At 42.7% G+C, this 18913-nt stretch overlaps 1 protein-coding gene across 1 annotated transcript in view; it reads right to left on the minus strand.

Moving 5' to 3' along the window:
* ARHGAP31 (Rho GTPase activating protein 31) overlaps window positions 1-18913 on the minus strand; it is a 189270-nt gene that overhangs the window by 53369 nt on the left and 116988 nt on the right. Inside the window, exon 4 of the mRNA XM_077293721.1 lies at window positions 1026-1108. Coding sequence (XP_077149836.1) covers window positions 1026-1108 — 83 coding nt within the window. The remainder of the gene's footprint in view (window positions 1-1025; window positions 1109-18913) is intronic.

Here is an 18913-nt window from a genome sequence, read left to right on the forward strand (position 1 = left end):
TTGGGGATACGGCTGGGATAGGGTTGGGAATAGAGTTGGGATAGGGATAAAGATAGGGTTGGAGTGGAGTTGGGGATAGAGTTTGGGATACGGTTGGGATAGGGTTAGGGATAGAGTTAGGGATAGGATTGGGGATACGGTTGGAGACAGGGTTAGTGATAGGGTTGGGGATACATTTGAAGATAGGGTTACAGATAGGGTTGGGTATAGGGATAGTGTTAGGGATAGGGATATGTGATAGGGTTAAGGATAGGGCTAAAGATAGGGTGGGGATAGGGATAGTGTTAGGGATAAGGTTAGGGAATGGCCTAGGTTAATAAATGAGTTAAATAACAAAAATATAATGTAAAACTTTATTTTTACATTTATACGTCAAATTTGAGTAAACCACAGAAAACAAAACTAGCGGGTCAAAGGGCAAACTGTAAAAACATCAGGGGTTTATTACTAAACTGGAGGAAGGCACTAAGAGAATGCTAATGGTTCACTGGTTACAGGATGCGGAATCCTAGCCCTCCGCCAGGTAGCCCACGGAAAGACCCCATTAAATGATCTGTGTATTATGAGCACATGATTGAATATATGACTATTGTTACATCGTCACTATTAGTAACATATTATATTGACGCGCTCGAGCAGACGTCGTACACTGATTGTATATACAGCCGCAGACAGGCGTCCTGGGATACAGACACCGGATATTCGTGAGGCCGGTGTCGCCTCCATTCACAACGATCTACTAACAAACACTAAATCCATCACTGCTCTGGGGCCGACACCAATAAGCTGGGATCAGAGGAGCGGGTCAGAACCGCGCGCTAAACCAACATGGACAGCTCTATCAGTCACATATTATTTCCACTGCCCAGGATTCACAATTTATAACCCCGCCCCGTTAATATGAACCACTAATAGACACTATAGATGGAGTAAAGATGATCAGAATCTGTGCAGAGGTGTCACCTAAAATCCAGAATACAGCAATAACTGGGTGAGATTAATGATGAGAACTCGCGTGTTCTTACCTGTAATGCGATGAAGGCAACTCCTGGATGACATTCTGTATTTGGGATAATTGATCTCCCTCCACCGAGCATGAGACAGCGTCCTGAGGAGAAGACAAGGAGAAGCTGCATTAATGTCATACTCTAATTATTGTTATGAAGTCAAACAATAGCAGAAGTATTAAAGCAAAAATGTTGTACATAGGGGCAGTATTATAGTAGTTATATTCTTGTACATAGGAGCAGTATTATAGTAGTTATATTCTTGTACATAGGAGCAGTATTATAGTAGTTATATTCTTGTACATAGGGGCAGTATTATAGTAGTTATATTCTTGTACATAGGAGCAGTATTATAGTAGTTATATTCTTGTATATAGGGGCAGTATTATAGTAGTTATATTCTTGTACATAGGGGGAGTATTATAGTAGTTATATTCTTGTACATAGGGGCAGTATTATAGTAGTTATATTCTTGTACATAGGAGCAGTATTATAGTAGTTATATTCTTGTACATAGGAGCAGTATTATAGTAGTTATATTCTTGTATATAGGGGCAGTATTATAGTAGTTATATTCTTGTACATAGGGGGAGTATTATAGTAGTTATATTCTTGTACATAGGGGCAGTATTATAGTAGTTATATTCTTGTACATAGGAGCAGTATTATAGTAGTTATATTCCTGTACATAGGAGCAGTATTATAGTAGTTATATTCTTGTATATAGGGGCAGTATTATAGTAGTTATATTCTTGTACATAGGGGGAGTATTATAGTAGTTATATTCTTGTACATAGGGGCAGTATTATAGTAGTTATATTCTTGTACATAGGAGCAGTATTATAGTAGTTATATTCTTGTACATAGGGGCAGTATTATAGTGGTTATATTCTTGTACATAGGAGCAGTATTATAGTAGTTATATTCTTGTACATAGAGGTCAGTATTATAGTAGTTATATTCTTGTACATAGGGGGAGTATTATAGTAGTTATATTCTTGTACATAGGGGCAGTATTATAGTACTTATATTCTTGTACATAGGAGTATTATAGTAGTTATATTCTTGTACATAGGAGCAGTATTATAGTAGTTATATTCTTGTACATAGGAGCAGTATTATAGTAGTTATATTCTTGTACATAGGGGGAGTATTATAGTAGTTATATTCTTGTACATAGGAGCAGTATTATAGTAGTTATATTCTTGTACATAGGGGCAGTATTATAGTTGTTATATTCTTGTACATAGGAGCAGTATTATAGTAGTTATATTCTTGTACATAGAGGTCAGTATTATAGTAGTTATATTCTTGTACATAGGAGCAGTATTATAGTAGTTATATTCTTGTACATAGGGGGAGTATTATAGTAGTTATATTCTTGTACATAGGGGCAGTATTATAGTACTTATATTCTTGTACATAGGAGTATTATAGTAGTTATATTCTTGTACATAGGAGCAGTATTATAGTAGTTATATTCTTGTACATAGGGGCAGTATTATAGTAGTTATATTCTTGTACATAGCAGTATTATAGTAGTTATATTCTTGTACATAGGAGCAGTATTTGTTGTGAAATTGGATTTTGGGCTCCCCCGGTGGCCACTGGTGGAATTGAACTGGTGTGCATCATCCCCTCTGTTCACCTGTTTCCATCAGGATGTGGGAGTCGCTATTTAACCTTGCTCCTCTGTCACTTCCATGCCGGTCAACATTGTAATCAGAAGCCTTTCTGTGCATGTTCCTGCTTCTAGACAACTCCCAGCTAAGTTGGACTTTTGTCCTCGTTTGTTTTTGCATTTTGTTCCAGTTCACAGCTGTAGTTTCGTTTCTGTGTCTGGAAAGCTCTTGTGATCTGAAATTGCCACTCTGATGTTATGAGTTAATACTAGAGTCTTAAAGTAATTTCAGGATGGTATTTTGATAGGGTTTTCAGCTGACCATGAAAGTGCCCTTTCTGTCTTCCTGCTATCTAGTAAGCGTACCTCAATTTTGCTAAACCTATTTTCATACTACGTTTGTCATTTCATCTAAAATCACCGCCAATATATGTGGGGGCCTCTGTCTGCCTATCGGGGAAATTTCTCTAGAGGTGAGCCAGGACTATATTTTCCTCTGCCAGGATTAGTTAGTCCTCCGGCCGGCGCTGGGCGTCTAGGGATAAAAAACGTAGGCAACGCTACCCGGCTACTGTTAGTTGTGCGGCAGGTTTAGTTCATGGTCAGTTTAGTTTCCATCCTTCCAAGAGCTAGGACTTATGTTTGCTGGGCTATGTTCTCTTGCCATTGAGAACCATAACAGTTTGACCGGCCAAAAAAGGGTTAAATTAATTGACAGAGAAAGGAGAGAAAAGAGAAGTCTGCTGAAGATTTTTTTTTTTTTTTTTTTTTCCTTTCCCTTCAGTTCTGAGTGTGCTTGTAATTGAATCTCTTGCAAGTCTGCCTATATTGCAGCCTTTCTCTCTCTCTCTCTCCTTCTAATCCTGGAATGGCTCTGTGTTCACCTGTTTAAAATGGATATTCAGAGTTTAGCTGCAGGTTTGAATAATCTCACCACGAAAGTTCAAAATTTACAAGATTTTGTTGTTCATGTTCCTATATCTGAACCTAGAATTCCTTTGCCTGAATTTTTCTCGGGGAATAGATCTTGCTTTCAAAATTTTAAAAATAATTGCAAGTTGTTTTTGTCCCTGAAATCTCGCTCTGCTGGAGATCCTGCTCAGCAGGTCAGGATTGTGATTTCCTTGCTCCGGGGCGACCCTCAGGATTGGGCTTTTGCATTGGCTCCAGGGGATCCTGCGTTGCTCAATGTGGATGCGTTTTTTCTGGCCTTGGGGTTGCTTTATGAGGAACCTCAGTTAGAGCTTCAGGCGGAAAAGGCCTTGATGTCCCTATCTCAGGGGCAAGACGAAGCTGAAATATACTGCCAGAAATTCCGTAAATGGGCTGTGCTTACTCAGTGGAATGAGTGCGCCCTGGCGGCGAATTTCAGAGAGGGTCTCTCTGATGCCATTAAGGATGTTATGGTGGGGTTCCCTGTGCCTGCGGGTCTGAATGAGTCCATGACAATGGCTATCCAGATCGATAGGCGTCTGCGGGAGCGCAAACCTGTGCACCATTTGGCGGTGTCTACTGAGAAGACGCCAGAGAATATGCAATGTGATAGAATTCTGTCCAGAAGTGAACGGCAGAATTTAAGACGAAAAAATGGGTTGTGCTTCTATTGCGGTGATTCAACTCATGTTATATCAGCATGCTCTAAGCGTACTAAGAAGCTTGATAAGTCTGTTTCAATTGGCACTTTACAGTCTAAGTTTATTCTATCTGTGACCCTGATTTGTTCTTTATCATCTATTACCGCGGATGCCTATGTCGACTCTGGCGCCGCTTTGAGTCTTATGGATTGGTCCTTTGCCAAACGCTGTGGGTATGATTTGGAGCCTCTTGAAACTCCTATACCCCTGAAGGGGATTGACTCCACCCCATTGGCTAGTAATAAACCACAATACTGGACACAAGTAACTATGCGGATTAATCCGGATCATCAGGAGATTATTCGCTTTCTTGTGCTGTATAACCTACATGATGTGTTGGTGCTTGGATTGCCATGGCTGCAATCTCATAACCCAGTCCTTGACTGGAAAGCTATGTCTGTGTTAAGCTGGGGATGTAAGGGGACGCATGGGGACGTACCTGTGGTTTCCATTTCATCATCTATTCCCTCTGAGATTCCTGAATTCTTGTCTGACTTTCGTGACGTTTTTGAAGAACCCAAGGTTGGTTCACTACCTCCGCACCGGGAGTGCGATTGTGCCATAGATTTGATTCCGGGTAGTAAATACCCTAAGGGTCGTTTATTTAATCTGTCTGTGCCTGAACATGCTGCTATGCGAGAATATATAAAGGAGTCCTTGGAAAAGGGACATATTCGTCCTTCGTCATCTCCCTTAGGAGCCGGTTTTTTCTTTGTGGCTAAGAAAGATGGCTCTTTGAGACCGTGTATTGATTATCGGCTTTTGAATAAAATCACGGTTAAATATCAATATCCGTTGCCACTGCTGACTGATTTGTTTGCTCGCATAAAGGGGGCCAAGTGGTTCTCTAAGATAGATCTCCGTGGGGCGTATAATTTGGTGCGAATTAAGCAGGGGGATGAGTGGAAGACCGCATTTAATACGCCCGAGGGCCACTTTGAGTATTTGGTGATGCCTTTTGGTCTTTCAAATGCCCCTTCAGTCTTTCAGTCCTTTATGCATGACATTTTCCGTGATTATTTGGATAAATTTATGATTGTGTATCTGGATGATATTTTGATTTTTTCGGATGACTGGGACTCTCATGTCCAGCAGGTCAGGAGGGTTTTTCAGGTTTTGCGGTCTAATTCCTTGTGTGTGAAGGGTTCTAAGTGCGTTTTTGGGGTTCAAAAGATTTCCTTTTTGGGATATATTTTTTCCCCCTCTTCCATCGAGATGGATCCTGTCAAGGTTCAGGCTATTTGTGATTGGACGCAACCCTCTTCTCTTAAGAGTCTTCAGAAATTTTTGGGCTTTGCTAACTTTTATCGTCGATTTATTGCTGGTTTTTCTGATGTTGTTAAACCATTGACTGATTTGACTAAGAAGGGTGCTGATGTTGCTGATTGGTCCCCTGCTGCTGTGGAGGCCTTTCGGGAGCTTAAGCGCCGCTTTTCTTCCGCCCCTGTGTTGCGTCAGCCTGATGTTGCTCTTCCTTTTCAGGTTGAGGTCGACGCTTCTGAAATCGGAGCTGGGGCAGTTTTGTCGCAGAGAAGTTCCGATTGTTCCGTGATGAGACCTTGTGCCTTTTTCTCGCGTAAATTTTCGCCCGCCGAGCGGAATTATGATGTTGGGAATCGGGAGCTTTTGGCCATGAAGTGGGCTTTTGAGGAGTGGCGTCATTGGCTTGAGGGGGCTAGACATCAGGTGGTGGTATTGACTGACCACAAAAATCTAATTTATCTTGAGTCCGCCAGACGCCTGAATCCTAGACAGGCGCGCTGGTCATTGTTTTTCTCTCGGTTTAATTTTGTGGTGTCCTAACTGCCGGGTTCTAAGAATGTTAAGGCGGATGCCCTTTCTAGGAGTTTTGAGCCTGACTCACCTGGTAACTCTGAACCTACAGGTATCCTTAAGGATGGAGTGATATTGTCTGCCGTTTCTCCAGACCTGCGGCGGGCCTTGCAGGAGTTTCAGGCGGATAGACCTGATCGTTGCCCACCTGGTAGACTGTTTGTTCCTGATGATTGGACCAGTAAAGTCATTTCTGAGGTTCATTCTTCTGCGTTGACAGGTCATCCTGGAATCTTTGGTACCAGGGATTTGGTGGCAAGGTCCTTCTGGTGGCCTTCCCTGTCTCGAGATGTGCGAGGCTTTGTGCAGTCTTGTGACGTTTGTGCTCGGGCCAAGCCTTGTTGTTCTCGGGCTAGTGGATTGTTGTTGCCCTTGCCTATCCCGAAGAGGCCCTGGACGCACATCTCGATGGATTTTATTTCGGATCTTCCTGTTTCTCAGAAGATGTCTGTCATCTGGGTGGTGTGTGACCGTTTCTCTAAGATGGTCCATTTGGTTCCCCTGCCTAAGTTGCCTTCTTCTTCCGAGTTGGTTCCTCTGTTTTTTCAAAATGTGGTCCGTTTGCATGGTATTCCGGAGAATATCGTTTCTGACAGAGGAACCCAGTTCGTGTCTAGATTTTGGCGAGCATTCTGTGCTAGGATGGGCATAGATTTGTCTTTCTCGTCTGCTTTCCATCCTCAGACTAATGGCCAGACCGAGCGGACGAATCAGACCTTGGAGACATATTTGAGGTGTTTTGTGTCTGCAGATCAGGATGATTGGGTTGCTTTTTTGCCTTTAGCGGAGTTTGCCCTCAATAATCGGGCCAGCTCTGCCACCTTGGTGTCTCCTTTTTTCTGTAATTCGGGGTTTCATCCTCGATTTTCTTCTGGTCAGGTGGAATCTTCGGATTGTCCTGGAGTGGATGCTGTGGTGGAGAGGTTGCATCAGATTTGGGGGCAGGTAGTGGACAATTTGAAGTTGTCCCAGGAGAAGACTCAGCTTTTTGCCAACCGCCGGCGTCGGGTTGGTCCTCGGCTTTGTGTTGGGGACTTGGTGTGGTTGTCTTCTCGTTTTGTCCCTATGAGGGTTTCTTCTCCTAAGTTTAAGCCTCGGTTCATCGGCCCGTACAAGATATTGGAGATTCTTAACCCTGTGTCCTTCCGTTTGGACCTCCCTGCATCTTTTTCTATTCATAATGTTTTTCATCGGTCATTGTTGCGCAGGTATGAGGTACCGGTTGTGCCTTCCGTTGAGCCTCCTGCTCCGGTGTTGGTTGAGGGCGAGTTGGAGTACGTTGTGGAAAAAATCTTGGACTCCCGTGTTTCCAGACGGAAACTCCAGTATCTGGTCAAATGGAAGGGATACGGTCAGGAGGATAATTCTTGGGTGACTGCCTCTGATGTTCATGCCTCCGATCTGGTCCGTGCCTTTCATAGGGCTCATCCTGATCGCCCTGGTGGTTCTGGTGAGGGTTCGGTGCCCCCTCCTTGAGGGGGGGGTACTGTTGTGAAATTGGATTTTGGGCTCCCCCGGTGGCCACTGGTGGAATTGAACTGGTGTGCATCATCCCCTCTGTTCACCTGTTTCCATCAGGATGTGGGAGTCGCTATTTAACCTTGCTCCTCTGTCACTTCCATGCCGGTCAACATTGTAATCAGAAGCCTTTCTGTGCATGTTCCTGCTTCTAGACAACTCCCAGCTAAGTTGGACTTTTGTCCTCGTTTGTTTTTGCATTTTGTTCCAGTTCACAGCTGTAGTTTCGTTTCTGTGTCTGGAAAGCTCTTGTGATCTGAAATTGCCACTCTGATGTTATGAGTTAATACTAGAGTCTTAAAGTAATTTCAGGATGGTATTTTGATAGGGTTTTCAGCTGACCATGAAAGTGCCCTTTCTGTCTTCCTGCTATCTAGTAAGCGTACCTCAATTTTGCTAAACCTATTTTCATACTACGTTTGTCATTTCATCTAAAATCACCGCCAATATATGTGGGGGCCTCTGTCTGCCTATCGGGGAAATTTCTCTAGAGGTGAGCCAGGACTATATTTTCCTCTGCCAGGATTAGTTAGTCCTCCGGCCGGCGCTGGGCATCTAGGGATAAAAAACTTAGGCAACGCTACCCGGCTACTGTTAGTTGTGTGGCAGGTTTAGTTCATGGTCAGTTTAGTTTCCATCCTTCCAAGAGCTAGGACTTATGTTTGCTGGGCTATGTTCTCTTGCCATTGAGAACCATAACAAGTATTATAGTAGTTATATTCTTGTACATAGGGGCAGTATTATAGTAGTTATATTCCTGAACATAGGAGCAGTATTATAGTAATTATATTCTTGTACATAGGGGGCAGTATTATAGTACTTATATTCTTGTACATAGGAGCAGTATTATAGTAGTTATATTCTTGTACATACGGGCAGTATTATAGTAGTTATATTCTTGTACATAGGAGCAGTATTATAGTAGTTATATTCTTGGACATAGGGAGCAGTATTATAGTAGTTATATTCTTGTACATAGGGGCAGTATTATAGTAGTTATATTCTTGTACATAGGAGCAGTATTATAGTAGTAATAGTCTTGTACATAGGAGCAGTATTATAGTAGTTATATTCTTGTACATAGGGGCAGTATTATAGTAGTTATATTCTTGTACATAGGGGCAGTATTATAGTAGTTATATTCTTGAACATATGGGGGAATTTTATACTAAATATTTCATGTCGCATACACACATTCTGCCCTGGTAATGATAAGTGCAGCTCTGATGACACTATGGTTCTGACTGGAATTTCTCTTTTCTATGTTACTTTATATTATAACCACACAGGTATTTTGAGTGTTGCAGTTTAGTGGCCCTTAAATATTTATCTTGCACTTGCAGTCATTTCTAGCCTTGTCCTTCATTCCGAGAGACTGGAATTTGAGAGATTGTGTATGAAGTGATGTCACAGTCCAGCAGCTGCTGGGAGGTCTGCAGCATTAGTGTCTCAGCACTGGAAGCATACAGGCATTTTTCCAGCCTGTCGTTCAGATAAGCAGAGTACACTTGATGGGACATGACACCAATCCCAGGGCTCCCGGTATGAACTGGCCAAAGACTCTCTATGGATCTGCAGAAACTCTCTGTAATCCCTGCAAGCTAAATCCAAACCATTACACATATTACAGGGCTGAATCAGGTGATTAGTGACATTGAGGTCTCATAACAAGAAAAGTCCTCCTATATACTATATACTGTAGACAACATGTTATTAGGGCGAGTAATGACAATCACCAGTGAAGATATATGTATACACTGAACAAACAGCCTGCATATTTATGAATTCAGCTCTGGAGTATAATACAGGATGTAACTCAGGATCAGTAATGTAATGTATGTACACAGTGACTGCACCAGCAGAATAGTGAGTGCAGCTCTGGGGTATAATACAGGATGTAACTCAGGATCAGTAATGTAATGTATGTACACAGTGACTGCACCAGCAGAATAGTGAGTGCAGCTCTGGGGTATAATACAGGATGTAGCTCAGGATCAGTAATGTAATGTATGTACACAGTGACTGCACCAGCAGAATAGTGAGTGCAGCTCTGGGATATAATACAGGATGTAACTCAGGATCAGTAATGTAATATATGTACACAGTGACTGCACCAGCAGAATAGTGAGTGCAGCTCTGGAGTATAATACAGGAGGTAACTCAGGATCAGTAATGTAATGTATGTACACAGTGACTGCACCAGCAGAATAGTGAGTGCAGCTCTGGGGTATAATACAGGATGTAGCTCAGGATCAGTAATGTAATGTATGTACACAGTGACTGCACCAGCAGAATAGTGAGTGCAGCTCTGGAGTGTAATACAGGATGTAACTCAGGATCAGTAATGTAATGTATGTACACAGTGACTGCACCAGCAGAATAGTGAGTGCAGCTCTGGAGTATAATACAGGATGTAACTCAGGATCAGTAATGTATGTACACAGTGACTGCACCAGCAGTATAGTGAGTGCAGCTCTGGAGTATAATACAGGATGTAACTCAGGATCAGTAATGTAATGTATGTACACAGTGACTGCACCAGCAGAATAGTGAGTGCAGCTCTGGAGTGTAATACAGGATGTAACTCAGGATCAGTAATGTAATGTATGTATACAGTGACTGCACCAGCAGAATAGTGAGTGCAGCTCTGGGGTATAATACAGGATGTAACTCAGGATCAGTAATGTAATGTATGTACACAGTGACTGCACCAGCAGAATAGTGAGTGCAGCTCTGGAGTGTAATACAGGATGTAACTCAGGATCAGTAATGTAATGTATGTACACAGTGACTGCACCAGCAGAATAGTGAGTGCAGCTCTGGGGTATAATACAGGATGTAACTCAGGATCAGTAATGTAATGTATGTACACAGTGACTGCACCAGCAGAATAGTGAGTGCAGCTCTGGAGTATAATACAGGATGTAACTCAGGATCAGTAATGTAATGTATGTACACAGTGACTGCACCAGCAGAATAGTGAGTGCAGCTCTGGAGTATAATACAGGATGTAACTCAGGATCAGTAATGTAATGTATGTACACAGTGACTGCACCAGCAGAATAGTGAGTGCAGCTCTGGAGTATAATACAGGATGTAACTCAGGATCAGTAATGTAATGTATGTACACAGTGACTGCACCAGCAGTAGTGAGTGCAGCTCTGGGGTATAATACAGGATGTAACCCAGGATCAGTAATGTAATGTATGTACACAGTGACTGCACCAGCAGAATAGTGAGTGCAGCTCTGGAGTATAATACAGGACGTAACTCAGGATCAGTAATGTAATGTATGTACACAGTGACTGCACCAGCAGAATAGTGAGTGCAGCTCTGGAGTATAATACAGGATGTAACTCAGGATCAGTAATGTATATACACAGTGTCTGCACCAGCAGAATAGTGAGTGCAGCTCTGGAGTATAATACAGGATGTAACGCAGGATCAGTAATGTATATACACAGTGTCTGCACCAGCAGAATAGTGAGTGCAGCTCTGGAGTATAATACAGGATGTAACTCAGGATCAGTAATGTAATGTATGTACACCGTGACTGCACCAGCAGCATAGTGAGTGCAGCTCTGGAGTATAATACAGGATGTAACTCAGGATCAGTAATGTAATGTATGTACACAGTGACTGCACCAGCAGAATAGTGAGTGCAGCTCTGGGGTATAATACAGGATGTAACTCAGGATCAGTAATGTAATGTATGTACACAGTGACTGCACCAGCAGAATAGTGAGTGCAGCTCTGGAGTATAATACAGGATGTAACTCAGGATCAGTAATGTAATGTATGTACACAGTGACTGCACCAGCAGCATAGTGAGTGCAGCTCTGGAGTATAATACAGGATGTAACTCAGGATCAGTAATGTAATGTATGTACACAGTGACTGCAGCAGCAGAATAGTGAGTGCAGCTCTGGGGTATAATACAGGATGTAACTCAGGATCAGTAATGTAATGTATGTACACAGTGACTGCACCAGCAGAATAGTGAGTGCAGCTCTGGAGTATAATACAGGATGTAACTCAGGATCAGTAATGTAATGTATGTACACAGTGACTGCACCAGCAGAATAGTGAGTGCAGCTCTGGAGTATAATACAGGATGTAACTCAGGATCAGTAATGTAATGTATGTACACAGTGACTGCACCAGCAGAATGGTGAGTGCAGCTCTGGGGTATAATACAGGATGTAACTCAGGATCAGTAATGTAATGTCTGTACACAGTGACTGCACCAGCAGATTAGTGAGTGCAGCTCTGGAGTATAATACAGGATGTAACTCAGGATCAGTAATGTAATGTATGTACACAGTGACTGCACCAGCAGAATAGTGAGTGCAGCCCTGGAGTATAATACAGGAGGTAACTCAGGACCAATAATGTAATGTATGTACACAGTGACTGCACCAGCAGAATAGTGAGTGCAGCCCTGGAGTATAATACAGGATGTAACTCAGGATCAGTAATGTAATGTATGTACACAGTGACTGCACCAGCAGAATGGTGAGTGCAGCTCTGGGGTATAATACAGGATGTAACTCAGGATCAGTAATGTAATGTCTGTACACAGTGACTGCACCAGCAGATTAGTGAGTGCAGCTCTGGAGTATAATACAGGATGTAACTCAGGATCAGTAATGTAATGTATGTACGCAGTGACTGCACCAGCAGAATAGTGAGTGCAGCTCTGGAGTATAATACAGGAGGTAACTCAGGACCAGTAATGTAATGTATGTACACAGTGACTGCACCAGCAGAATAGCGAGCGCAGCTCTGGAGTATAATACAGGATGTAATATAGAAACAAATGAAGTATATAAATTACTTCACTGGGAGAGAATTGGGGTCCTCCCCCTCCAATTGCTCTCCTTATTGAGCTAAAATGTTATAGTGGGTGGGGCTTAACGAAAATGGGCATTGCTTAAACAGTTTGTCTCATTGTTAAAGGGAACCTGTCACCCCCAAAATGGAAGGTAAGCTAAGCCCACCAGAATCAGGGGCTTATCTACAGCATTCTGTCAACAAGGCAGATAAAGTACGCTGGATCTGCAGCGTGGAGACAAGAAGAGGCCAGGGACCGGACTGCGACACCCATCAGACCAGAACCGGACCGGGACCGCCCCTGGGTGAGTATAATCTAACCTCTTTTTCTCATATTTTAGGATACATCGGGGGCTTATCTACAGCATTACAGAACGCATTACAGAATGCTGTAGATAAGCCCCTGATTCCGGTGGGCTTAGCTCACCTTCCATTTTGGGGGTGACAGGTTCCCTTTAAAGTCCTCAATTGTTTGAACACGATTTTACTCGCGTTAGTGATGAGCGAATATACTCGTTACTTGAGATTTCTCGAGCACGCTCGGGTGAACGTATTTTATTGCTCGGAGATTTAGTTTTCATTGCCTCAGCTGAATGATTTACAGCTATTAGCCAGCTTGATTACATGTGGGGATTCCCTAGCAAACCAGGCAACCCCCACATGTACTCAGCCTGGCTAACAGATTTAAATAATTCAGCTGCGGCAAGAAAAACTAAATCTCCGAGCACTAACAAATACTCGGAGGACCCCCGAGCATGGTCGAGAAATCTCGAGTAACGAGTATATTCGCTCATCACTACTCGGCATACGTGTAACCCTGACATTGAATGTTCTACATTTACAAAACATGTAAAGGGAATTATTGCCATAGAGCACTTACGTATTTTTATTATTAGTAGGATTTTATATATTATTCCAAATATTACTCTTTTAGTCATTTTGTTTTGTTATTATTATTTTTATTTTTTTGCTTTTTTATTATTATTATTTTACTTTTTTTTTATTTTTATTTTTTTCTTTATTTTTATTTTTTATATTCACTTTTTATTGTCAGTTTTTAATTTTAGGAATACATTTCTGTGGTGGATAAGACTGAAAATGATCCGAGCTGCAGGCGGAACACGTGAGCGGTCTTTGTGGAGGATGTACACGCTGTGCGGGGAGCTCGGTCTTTAATTAGCGCCTGAATGTCGTTCTGAATCTCAATGTCTCGTCCTTTATAGGATTCTTAGTAAAGCCGCTGACTTGTGCGGTCAGAGGAGACATTGCTGGGATTCCTGCCCTGCACAGGTGATGCTCGTGGCCTCATCGCAGTCTTATATACCATAAATGATGGAGTTCATGCAGCTGCAGTATGGAGCATAACCTCCTGTTGGGGGATGGAGGTAATATTATACCAGACCCAATGAGGACCAAATAGTCTCAAAATATCTATGGACGTGAACATAAACTGAGCAGAACCATCGTATGCAGCTATGGACTTGTACTATATTCCTCTGTGCTTAGGATTTTATATGGAGGTACATATTCTTGCTTTTTGCATGAACGGGTGAAGCCGCACACTCAGTACTTGGGGTTCTGAACCTGTAATGACTCCTTAAATGGATTTTTCTTATCTTAAAAGATGGATAATTTTGGATACAGCTTGTAAAAACGAGCACTTTTGCAATTTGCTGCTTGTCAAAATTTGCAGCTGTTCTTGAGCTATTAACATTTACAGCCCGTTGCCAAGGAGACCGACCACTGCCGCTGAATAGCACGCAAGCATTGCGCTGTAGCTGGACTGGATTAGGAGGGAACTGCGATCCGTGCCAGCTTCTCAACATTACTTAGAAAGTCAGTGGAAAAGTGCATGTAAACACTGCGCATGTTCAAATGTCTAGCTGCAGTGGTCGGTTTCCAAGGCAACGAGCTATAAACAAAAAAGAGAAAAAAATGAATATCTCAAAAACGGCTGAAAATTTGAATAAGCAGGAAAATGTGAAATAGCTTGTACCCATTTATGAAGATGGGAATGACCCTGTAAAGTGATGCGTTCACTTGTGCATCTCTAATAAAAAAAATGAAGCAATACAAATAGTTTAGGTTAAAAATCTTCTATCATTTTGTGCACAAAGCTCCATTGCAATCCTATGCGTCTCCATGGTTACAGACTACAAAGAAATCCAGCGTAGTCTGATGGCACATTTATGAGTCTCCGATGAGGAATGGTCCTCAGAGTGAATCCAGATGTAGCTGGGCAAGGTGAGCTCCAGAGGAGGCACTAACAAGCCACACTCACTTGGCCAGGGTATCTAAATAAAGATTCGGGACAGCAAACTAAATAGTTGCCTCTTATGATAACAATTTTTCCCAAAATCACACCCCTTCCATTAGCTGAAGTCCCAGTCACGCCTTGGTTCATTCCCTCTAAATGTCTGATTAGATGCCGGTGACCGGTCTGATGATGGAGCTCCTCGGTGTCAGGCACTAGAAGACTTTTGGAAAAGATCCTTTCTTGGAGATTTCGACAATTCACCATACAACTCTTTTCGGAGTCTGGGAGGATTGGCAAGGATAGCATAGCTAAAGAGGATGCGGAGGGAGAAGTCACATCCAAGGACCGATACCAAAGGGTGCCCGAAGGTCTCCTCTGACAAAGTTGGTGTCACAATCCATTTTTGGATTTGTGGCAGCTCTGGTTCCACTCTGTTTTAAAAGTAGCTTTTATCCTTTCAGTACCATTGGGGGTTAATGTCAGTTTTTCCCCCGCTGGTAATCTGGTGTAACTGTAGTGCTGCTGGGTCATCTGATGTGGGTGGTGACCACTCCCACCATCCTTTAAATGGTCACCTGATACATCAGCTGACTGTTGGTGCACTAGCCAGTGCAGTGTTAGGTGACAACTATGGACGAGGTTCCTGACGGCAGTGGGGGAAAGGACCCACTTAGGGCATTAGGGGAGTGAAGGGACAGGCTCAGGTTTGAGCAGGAGGTGACCATTCCTTCATTTCCCTATTGATAGGGCCTTCCTCGCCCTTTTCCATCCTGTTGTGAATCTGTTATGCAGTACACTTACCGACCCCCATTGGGTCGCAATACGTATCGTGACAGATGGGGCCATGTTATGGATCTTGCATCGGGAGCATTACAACCTACCTATGGCTCTGGTGATCTAAAGAAAGTTTATGTCAAATATTCTGCAATTATCTACAATGTGCTAATTTATTGCTATCTATCAGTATTGGCGGGCGACCTTCATTTTTTCATCCTTGAAGTCTACTGTTGGCGATATGCATAATTATAGTGATTCATCCATGGCACCTTCTCTCCACAGAAATAATAAAAAACAATAGACCTGCATAACAAAACCTTAATATCATAATCTGGAAAATCATTGACCCTCTCAGTAGCTGAACCGCCGCATACTACACCTCAAGGATCCTGAGTGATCGGTGACATTGACTATTCTCTCGAGTTTGGAAAATCGTGAGGCACACAGAACCCTTTCTATTGAAGGAGACTAAATGGACTTTTATGATTTATAAATCCTCCATGCTGGCATTGTATGCCTAGCTATGTTGCTGCAAATGTGTAGGCAGTACAATTTTTATGTCTGCTTTGGAAAACAAAAATATAAATCAAGTCCGTGGAGCTATATCCTGAGAAGTATTTTTGAAATCCAGAAGATCTCATCATCACCTTGACCATTGAAAGGAGCAAGATGGCATTGTCCATGGTGAACTGGAATGTGCCAAAGAGTAGAGCATGACATCAGTGTTTAATATTTAGGACCCATAGCCGGTAATCATGGTGCCTAGAAGCAAAATTTGGAATGGTGTCCTCCTCACAAAAGGTTCTGATAAAGAGGTAGCTACACATATGCCTCAATTTTAGAGAATTATGGGAACCCACGAGAGGATATTCAAAACATAGAAACCTGAACCCAATGGTTTTGTGAACATTTATAGGCTTTAAAAATTAAATTCTCCTGTAGGAACAAGATTTGATACCAGGCAATGCCAATGTGCCCTGTGCCAGTTCCCAACAAAAAGTATATGGGTCACTGTCTGGCTTGTTATGATGACCTGGTGGTTAGGAGCACTAGGAATGACCTGATGAGCAAACTAGTAATACAGGACAAGCTCTGGGAAGTGGGAGCTCTGCTAACCGCAACCCCTAATCCTATCACAACAACTAGAAATAGCCGTGGAGCGTACCTGACTCTGCCTAGACGCCTCTTCACAGCCTAAGAGCTAACTACCCCTAAAGATAGAAAATAAAGCCTGACTTGCCTCAGAGAAATTCCCCAAAGAAATAGGCAGCCCCCCACACGTATTGACTGTGAGTTAAGATGGAAGTCACAAACACAGGAATGAAATAGGTTTCAGCAAAGGAGGCCAGACTTAACTAAACAGACTTGAGGATAGAAAAGGTATCTTTGCGGTCAGCATAAAAAACTACCAAAAAACCACGGCATGGAGGTGCCACTCTGCATCCCAGAGCTTCCAGCTAGCCAGGCAGAATCATGATAGTAAGCTGGACAAAAAAACAGTGGTAAACAAATAAGCTAGCAGGGACTTAGCTTTTGCTGGAGTAGACAGGTCATCTAAAAGATCCAAGAGCAAACTGAACCAGTACTAGGACATTGACAGCTGGCATCAAGTAACGATCCAAGTGGAGTTAAATAGATCAGCCAGCCTAGGACTAAATGAGGTCAGCTGAGGACAGAACCTCAGAACCAGCAGCTCCACTCACAGCCACCAGAGGGAGTCCATGGACAGAACTCGCCGAAGTACCATTCATAACCACCGGAGGGAGTTCGAGAACAGAATTCACAACACTGGCTGTTCCCTGTCAATTCCACCATCAAGCATAGATTAGGTTTCATCGGTCCTCTTTGTGTCTTCCAAACCCAGCAGACTGTAGAATCTGCTGAAGTTTATCAAAGAGAGTTGGCCGCGGCCATTTTTTCCGGTAGTAATGAGATTTGATAATTCCAATGTGGCCAGGACCGGCTTTAAACAAGGTATATGGGTAACAGTCTGACTTGGCCTCTGTCTACTCCACCGTTAAGAAAAAAAGGTTGCCCCAGAACACTTTATAGGTTCCAAACCCAAATGGCCCTAAAATCTGCCGAGATTTACCAAAGCAGAGTTGGCCATCGCCATTTCTTCAGTAGAAATGCTACTTGATACCTGGTAATGTCAATGTGCCAGGGGTATGTGAGTAACAGAATCCGAGTTGGCCCCTGTCTACTCTACTGTCAAGCTTGAATAAGGTTGATCTGATCTGTTTAAGGCTTCAATGCCCAATGGGCTCTAGAATCTGCTGCAGTTTATCAAAGTTGGTCATGGCCATTTCACCAGTAGGAATGAAATTTGATACCAGGCAATGTCAATGTGACCAGGGTCAGCTCCACACACAGAGTAGCCGCTGTCTACTCCACCATAATGCATGTATAAGGTAGCTTCAGACCTCTTTGTGGCTTCCAAGCCCAATGGGCACTAGAATCTGTGAAGTCTATCAAAGGAGGGTTGGCCGTGCACATTTTTCCAGTAGGAAAAAGATTAGATACCAAGCAATACCAAGGTGGCCAAGCTCAGCTCCAGACATAGAGTATATGGGTAACAGTCCGAGTTGGTCCCTGCCTACTCCACCGTCAAGAATAGATAAGGTTGCCTCAGATCTCTTTGTGGCTTTCAAGCTTAATGAGCCTGAAAATCTGTCAAAGTTAATCAAAGGAGAGGTGGACATCATTTTTTTTTTCATAGAAATGGACTTTCGATGAACTTTGTTTCCAGGCAGGTAGCTATTGTCATGTGTCTAGTAGGATGTAGATAGGATACCAGGCAATGCCAATGTGCCAGGGCCAGCTCCACTGACTTGGCCCCTGTCTACTCCTTCATGAAGAGTAGATAAGGTTGCCCCAGATCAATTTGTGGCTTACAAGCCCAATGAGCCTTCAAATCTGTTGAAGTTCATCAAAGGAGAGGTGGTCATCACCATTTTTTTAGTAGAATGCTTTTGATGATCTTTATTTCCAAGCAAACCAAATGTGGCTAAGTCCAGCTTACTTTTAGGTCCCAATAGAGCACGCATGGTGCCTACTAAGATCCTCAAAAATGTCTAAATCTTCCACTTGTCTTGGCTAGAATTACCTTGAAGAACACGATCCAGTGTGAATTTCTAGATGATGGAAGAGCTTCGGAGTCCCCAGATTTTACTAATTCCTCACGGCGCCTATAGACAGATATGCCAAAGTTTACAAGGCTGAAACCAGATACATAGCTATTGGAGTCTCAACACCAAACCAATCCTGTAGCCCCTCTTTGATATACTGTATGAACACTTCATACTTAGTTGTACTCGGTATCACTTTTTTCCCCATATTCTTGATTTTGTTTTTGCTGATTCAGGTCTCCGTACAACTTACCAGAAGCATATTTGATCCATCTTTGCCTCAAAAACCATGCCATGTTTTATCA

This window comes from Ranitomeya variabilis, chromosome 3 (genome assembly GCF_051348905.1).
Source record: "Ranitomeya variabilis isolate aRanVar5 chromosome 3, aRanVar5.hap1, whole genome shotgun sequence".
NCBI lineage: Eukaryota > Metazoa > Chordata > Amphibia > Anura > Dendrobatidae > Ranitomeya > Ranitomeya variabilis.